The sequence below is a fragment of the Pundamilia nyererei genome, unplaced genomic scaffold (assembly GCF_000239375.1).
Source record: "Pundamilia nyererei isolate P.nyererei 1_Seehausen unplaced genomic scaffold, PunNye1.0 scaffold00005, whole genome shotgun sequence".
In the NCBI taxonomy this organism is placed as follows: domain Eukaryota; kingdom Metazoa; phylum Chordata; class Actinopteri; order Cichliformes; family Cichlidae; genus Pundamilia; species Pundamilia nyererei.
In genome coordinates, this window is record NW_005187406.1 from 6667318 (window position 1) to 6675369 (window position 8052).

Here is an 8052-nt window from a genome sequence, read left to right on the forward strand (position 1 = left end):
CAGGCCATTAACACATAGTGAGTGAGAAAGGTGACCGAAGAAGAAATATGCAATTCTGGATTTTGGATTTTTACTAAGTGATCAACAGTTTGTGGTGCAATTTGGACCAACCTGATGTAAGTTAACAAAGCATCATTCACGTAATGTGTGTTCAGAACATGTAAACAGCTATTAAAGAAACACTAATATCAACAGAAACTATTAAGTTCTGCAAGCTCTGGCACTGAAGTTCTAGCCATTTTCCCCAGAGTGTTTCTCATTGAGATATAAGTGAATTAATAAACCCTTTTATTATCAGATTATTTCTACAATTAATTTTTAATATGGCATCGAGTCTTAGCTGTCAGTTGAGATCCATGCATCCACATGATTTTATTAATATGATGAAGACTCATATTGATCTTTGCTGAATTTCAGAAGTCCTTCCCTCACATGCATTTAAGTCTCATAAAGAGAACATATCCTGAGTAAGCTGTTCATAGACTTACCCTGTACATGCTTTGGCATTTGTCTTACAGTAGCTTGCAATGCTGTGTGTGTTTCAGGGAGGTGGTGAAATTGTTTTGCACAGAGAGCAGCCACCAAAAGGAGCTGACACATTTCCTTTCTGGCCTGATAACCTCGCGCAGTGTAAGTGATATATAATTCCTTCCAGCATCGATCACTAATCCACAACCAGTGAAAAGAGTCTTTAGTCATTTGCACTTTTTCATCTTGCCACTTGCACAAACTCACCACATAGCTGACCGTAGCGCCGGGTAACGGCCGTTTCCCTGGAGAGCAGTTGCATTTGCATTATTTGCCGACTCACAGAGCAGTGCAGCAGCAAAAGATGCTCAGATCTGGCCTCAGCTTTGATCCTGCTCCACTGATCATTCTCTTCTGGTTTTCCAGTAGAACAGAGCTGCGTTATATAATCAGTTTTGACATCTGGATCAAATGTTTGATTTAGGTTCCATTTTGGGATTTTCCAAAGTCAATAAAATGCAATTCTTCAGTGTCTGATTAAAGGCTTTAATGATCTGATTCTGTAGCGTAACATCCCTTTACACTGCAGTCAGACAGATATGAGAGGCTTAGGGGAAATCTGGCTCCCAACTTATTATATTCACTTATTACTTAGAGTATCCCAGGAAGTTGATGACTAGAAGTTCGTGTTAATTCATCGGAGTTTTACTGAGAATGTCTGTCGTTGCCACTGTTGGCAAGAGAATCTGAAAATAGAGACCTCAGATCTAGTCAGCACTGGTCTTATTATGTAGTGATTTTATAAGGAGGAACAAGGAGAATCAGACAGATGATCAATGGATCAGACCTCTGTGTTCCTCCTAAATAACTCAAATGCAAGTCCCACAGGTCTTCCAGTGTGAATAAAATAATGAAATGCAGTTAGTTTTGTTCTTTGATACAAAACAAATGCTATATGCTGTCCAGGCAACAATAAACATGAAGCATGCGGACGTGCCAAAACTGCAGTTCCTTCCATTTGAGGCAGGCTCCTAAGGCTTTGTCTGTACATTGCACCTGGTACAGTTTACGGATGCAGCTTGTTAGCTATGTTAGTTAGCTGTAGCAGTTACCTTAGCACTCCTGTGTCTCATCTGATTATGGTCATTTCTGGATGTAAAAAAAAAAGAACATGGCAGCAGGCAAAATGTAAATGTTTTAGTTTTAAAATACAAAGTCCACAAACCACTGGTGATATCATGTTGCTACGTCCATCTTTTTTATACAGTCTGTCAACCTTGCCTAATATTATGTGTATGCCGTGTATACTATAATAACTACAATAACTATAATAAATACATATGCAGGACCCAAGAGCCCTGAAGAGATTCTTGGCCAAAGAGGAAATCAGAGAGCTGCCCAGTGAGGAGGAACTGTGGGAGGTCCCAGAGCCTCACAAACCAGACATTCCCCTTGAAAGAGGTACAGAAGACACATGGTGGAAAAAACACACACACAGCCATCCTGTCTCACATGAAATGTTGGATTTACATAAATATCAGAACATATCTGCCAGTCAGGACAACAGTGACCCCCTAGGCCACAGAGGTAGTAACCTTTTGGAAAAACAGCGTAACCGATAGGTTATCGTTATGTTGATGGAATTTGATCGAACAGAATGCTAAAGGTGAAAGTTGAAAAGTCAAAGCTTCCACTTGTTTCCATTAATTTATCCACCATAACAGAAACATTAACTCTCAAAGCGAAATAGGTTTGATTAAAATAACAGTTTAATTGAACGTAGCATTGCTTGATGTCATTGCGATGGCTCTGTTTACACTCTTCTACACCTCTAATTGGCTATTTTCACACACACCATGCGATTTAAGCTGTTGTAACCCGGCCACACCTGCTGCACATCTGCAAGCTGCTTTGCAACCCAGCGCCACTCCAATGTTTTTCTTTCATTTTGGCTTGTCTGCATGGGTCAAACTTTTCATTAACACCTGCTCTCCCACAACAGAGCCATAGTGCCAAAAATATATATCGGTAAATAAGGTTCTTTGTTACTCTATAGTGCTCCTCACTGACTTACTTACCTTTGTGAAATTGCAGAATGTTTGAAAAACAGCCTGAAAAATCCATGTGTTCAGCCCAGTGTTGATGTGCATGAGAATCACAGTTTGATGCAGAATATCAGCTCAGTGCTACAACTGCAACACGAGCTGAATCCTAAAACTCACTGCTGCTTCCTCTCACGCTTCCATCTGCAGTTCCTCCAATTCTCTCTGTGACACTTGCCCCCATTTCCATTATCATTTCATAATATTCAAAGTGTTTTTCTTCGCAGTCTCAGCCTCACACAAACACTCTCCTTCGGCACACACACACACACACACACACACAGTGCACATAACTGGTGTGTTTCTCGCATATGCTAATTCGAGTTTGTTCACTCTTGTGTGTGGTGACATAAAAGAGCAGCTGTTGCCAGGGCTCAAAGAGCAAGAGGAGCAGATCCCATACTGCAGCAGAGAGCACACACATGCACACACATACACACACATTTTACAAGGATTAATATGATCAAAGACTTTTTCATTACACATTTTGCTTTCATGGCACAACAGCTCTGAGACAGGCTCACACTGTGTATGATTGGTGTTTTATTTAAGGTTTCATTTCAATGTTTCCTTTATATTCTTTGGATTTAACTGAAACTATTATCCTCCAGTGCTGTCAAGGAGTTTCTCCTCCACCAGCTCCACAGTCGAGCCATCTCACCCCGGACAAGAGGACGGGGAACAGACGCTGGTCTGCTGGCCTCCTCGAGCACCAATACACAGCACAGGAGGCAGTCGAGCTGGTACTTAATGCAGATGCTCAGAGTAAAGAAAATTTTGTTTATATTAGCAGTATAAAAAGTGCATGTTTCATTTGTCACATTTGTCAGGAGGTCAGGAAGATAGCAAAGTGGTGGAGGCTGTCATGAAGATGTGGCCTCCTCCAGCTGGACCGAAAGAACAAGGCCTGGAGATGGAAGTCGCACCCAGAGGAAGCAGCCACGAAGGAAACCATCCACCCAGAAGCAGCAGCAGCACCAACAGACCTGCAGACCAACCCAGCCTTCAGAGGCTTCCCAGTCATCCAGAGCAAGCTAACACAACTGCTGCTGCTGCAAACACCAACACACCACCACCACCAGGTTTCACATTCAACATCCTTAAAAACACAGATATTCGGTTCAGTTTTATTTATATAGCACCAAATCACAACAAATCACATTAAGGTGCTTTGTATTGTAAGGTAAAGATCGTACGATAATACAAAGAAAACCCCAGCAATCAAACAACCCCCTGTGAGCAAGCACATGGCGACAGTGGGAAGGAAAAACTCCCCTTTAACAGGAAGAAACCTCCACTTGAATAATTAGATTCCTGCACCAGTTAACATTCTGATATCAGAGGTGACACTTCTCCATATTTATGCTGCAGCAGAATAAAGAGTTATTAACCTGCCTAATCTAGTAAACTTTCAGGTGGTTTAGTGATTTTGCCGCTGCAGGCAGGTTTGTGGGTTTCCAGTATAGCGAGAGTCTCTGGATGAGAGATAACAGCTTAGGACTTTTTCGTTTTTCAGTCAATAGCAACAAATGCAACTAAATTTTATAGAACAAAACTGAAGCCAAAATAAACACACTTCTGTTTACTAGAATCTGACACACAAGTGAGTCAGATTTTCACAAAAAACAAACAAAAAACATCACAGTTTTAAGATGGATTTGACTATTAGCAATTTATATTCAATTCAGTTTTATTTATACAGCACCAAATCACAACAACAGTCGTCTCAAGGTGCTTTATATTGTAAGGTAGACCCTACAATAATACATACAGAGAAAAACCCAACAATCATATGACCCCCTATGAGCAAGCACTGTGGCGAGAGTGGGAAGGAAAAACTCCCTTTTAACAGGAAGAAACCTCCATCTGCCGCGACTGGTTTGGGTGAGAGAAGGAAGACAGGAGATATATATGAAAATGATTTTCTTCTTCCTCTGCTCAGGCTGTTTGTGTTAGAAATGGACAAAGAATAAATGTGTGCAGCTTTAAGTGTTTTACCTTTGCAAAATTATATTTTCACCACAGGGCAGAACCGTCTTTCTCAGTTTGTGATAATCACAAGAAACTGAAAATACTTACGGAGAGGGAGAGACAGGTAGATTAAAGGATCGTCCACAATAAGCTAGTTTTATTGTCTTAACCAGCTGCATCTTGCATTATCAGTTAAGATGTTGATTTTAGCTTGTTAGTGAGCAAAGACACAACACTACAAACAGAAAGTTCTTGTGTAATTCTGCGTTGTGTCATTATTCCCAAACTGTTACAGCACATCCTGTAAAAACTAACGTTTTCCATTTGGTGTTGTCTGTCACCAACAGAGCGCCGTCAGCAGAGTGAGACCACTCGGTCTGACACAGCTGAAGGTGGAGAGAAAAGCCTTGCAGCTCCCAGACCTCCACCGAGTCCTCCATCTGAACCACCTGCTGAGACAGCCAGCAGCCAGCCCGTTCCAAACAGCCTGTAGGCTTCTTCTCCTCTTCCCAAATATGTAAAATATTCAGAAAATGTTGATTTTCACTCTTACTGAGTATGTATTTCTAATCTCTCTCCTTTGTCTCTCTCTGTCAGTGCTGTACCTGAGGCTGTGGTGCTTTCTAGTACTTTCCAGGGGACTGCAGCAGCTGCTGCAGAGATCCGTCCTCCTCTGAACCTGGACTTTCCTCACTGGAACAAAACCAAGGCCACACTTGAAGACATGGAGCTCACCTGCCAGAGACCCACCACCGTCAGTATACCGACTGCAAGCTTTGGTTTCCTAGTCGCTGGTTATCAAGTCTTTCCTAATAGCTCCTCTGTTTTGTAGGTGGTCTTATCAGAAGACGAGATAGATGTGGCAGCGATCGGCGAATGGGGGGAGCAGCTGGTCAACTCCTTCCTGTGCCACTGGAGAGACAGCAGCGACCCTGGACGACCCACGCACGTCATGTGGTGCAATCAGAGCGGGGAGACCGGTCAGCCATACGACTTTAAGCTCACCTTCGGATCCACAGGAGAGCCTGAGGTGGTGTATGTGGAGGTGAAGTCGACTATAAAGAAAGAGAAGTCATTTATCCACATGTCTGCCAACGAGCTGGACTTTGCACTGAAGGAGAAGGAACGATACCACATATACAGAGTGTACAGCACTGGAGATGCTCAGAACGTACGCCTTTGTCGGATTCAGAACCTAGCGCAGCATCTCCACACCAAAGACTTAGCTCTTTATCTGTTTGTGTAGTTCCTTTTAAAATCTGCGGAGGTATTTGCACAAGTTGCCTAAAATAATTTTGTGTCATTTTTAATGTTTGTAGTAAATGCACTGATTTGAGTCCTTTTAGCTGTATATTGTGCCGTTTATGTTTAATGTATTGCCTGCTTTTGAGCAAAAGATACATTTTGCTCCTTTTAATGTCAACTGTTTTCCATATTCAGTGAAGTTAAGCAATCTGCTAACCTTTTTTACTTTCTGTACCATTCCTTTATTCCTTTGAAATAATAAAAGTGTGTCTATTGAAGAGTTTCTTTTATTGAATTTCAAGGTACTTTATATGTTTACATGACGAGAAACCCATCATCCAATGTTTCCCTATAAGCAAACACTTGGTGACCGTGGGGAGGAAGAACTCCCTTTTAACAAGTGACCTCAAGTGGAAGGTGAAGGACAAGAAAGGAGGATGCAAAGAGGAGCATAGTGAGGCTATGAACACCAAAGAGGATTAAACAGAAACTACAGGAGAGAGAAGACAAACGTTAATGATTCAGTAGTATATGTTTGAGGAGGGTAAGTGCATCAGAATAAAACATTAATTTGTACAGCACTTTACAAAACAGTTACAACGTGCGTAAAATAGTTCAACCAAAAGAAAGTGCTCATTGTGTCAAAATAAAGCTCAAAGATCACAACCAGACTAGGGGCATAATACTTACATAATACTTAATGTTGGAGGACAGATTTCCATGTTTTTCCAAGCCACTGGCCACCTTTGGGTCAGACCAATAACTGGAGACTTGATATTTGAGCTAAAAGATCTTTTGTGACACCCATCATGTAACATCAGGTAAAGTCCCCCAGCAGTCTGAAACTGTGCTAAGGGATGGTTCATGGTCACCTGATCCAGCCCAAACTCTGAGCTTTATCAAAAAGGAAAGTTTGAAGTGTAATCTTGGAAGAAAAGAGGACAGCTCTGTTTCCTAAATCCTAACTGGAAGCTGGTTAGAAACTCTGGGAACCACAAGTAAGCCAACAGTGTGAACTTAACAGGGCGGCAACAAAGAGGCACTAATATGAGGAAAATACAACCTCTCGTTATTTGTTTCTGGTACATGTTAGTAACTGTGATTCGGCATTTTTGGTCAACTGAAGACTTTTCAAGGAACTTTTAGAACAGCCTGAATTACAGTTGGAATTACATTGTCCAGCCTTAAAGTAATATAGCTGCCTGTACCTAAGCCAGTTCTGGTTTTGAGCTCACCTCTCAAATTCATTCTGATATAGTTAGAAGTCTGACTAAGCCCTGATATTCTGTCTAGTTCAACCATTACTGCAAAGGGAAGCTAATGAAATCCCCGCCTGCTACGGTGGTCTTTGGACCCCCTCTTTGACAGCCACACCCTGTGTAGCTTCTGTAGGACAGTAATATCTCCAAAGCAGGACACTTATTAGGCATGTGAGGAGTGCTAGTGGAGAGATCAGAAACAGCCTGGGGAAACGGCACCTCCCTATTTTCATCTCATGATGCAACCTTATGGTAACCAGAGGGCTGTTTCCTGCAAAGAATCAGTCACGGGGAGCACTGAGGCACAAAATGTACAAAATAAATCAATAGTAGAGGGTTATTCCTGTAAAGCAGCAAAGGGGTCCTGAAATGATTTGTCTACAATCCTTTGCAGCATTTTACATTCTGTTGGAGGGCCAATAAAGTATTTTGAGTGTTGTCATTATATCGTGCAGCACAGAGCTGAATATTGTGCTGATGTTTTGTGATATGAGGCCACAGGCATGAGTCAAAAAGGAGATGACTAGCAGGTGATGTTTGTTTTCGTAAACAACACATTGATATTAGAAATGGGACTCTTCTTGCACTGCATAGCTGCCCCCCTCTGTACTGGACTCATGCTGCATTCATGTGTAGCTTGTAAACTCAACATTCAGTTGTTTTTATGGTTGCTGTTGTAAGCTAAAGCATGGGGCATGCTGCCACTTGGATCTCAGCAAAATACCATTTAGATCTGTATCAGACTCCAGACTTGTTTTTAAAGATAGAATCCATAAGACAAATAATACTGTCACGGTTTAAGTTATATTCTTTGATTTATTGTTTTTCATGGGTTTGGTTTTCTTTATTGTTTTCTGCTTGTGTTACTTTTATAGTTTCTAGTTCACTGTATCTTCCCTCTGTTCCACGTTTACTTACTCTCGTCTCCGTGTTTCATGTTCCCTTTGTTCCCCTTATCAGTCACGTCTCCACTTCACAGTGTCTAGTCTGCGTCTTTGTGAAGGTTT

General features: G+C 41.6%; 1 protein-coding gene across 1 annotated transcript in view; it reads left to right on the forward strand.

Annotated features, from left to right (window-relative positions):
- LOC102209403 (uncharacterized) overlaps positions 1–6050 on the forward strand; it is a 42205-nt gene extending 36155 nt beyond the window's left edge. The window contains exons 42-48 of the mRNA XM_013913041.1: positions 546–630; positions 1815–1929; positions 3182–3313; positions 3401–3652; positions 4889–5030; positions 5139–5295; positions 5374–6050. Of these exons, the coding sequence (XP_013768495.1) occupies positions 546–630; positions 1815–1929; positions 3182–3313; positions 3401–3652; positions 4889–5030; positions 5139–5295; positions 5374–5787 (1297 nt within the window). The 3' untranslated portion in view covers positions 5788–6050. The remainder of the gene's footprint in view (positions 1–545; positions 631–1814; positions 1930–3181; positions 3314–3400; positions 3653–4888; positions 5031–5138; positions 5296–5373) is intronic.
- The last annotated feature ends 2002 nt before the right edge of the window (positions 6051–8052 follow it).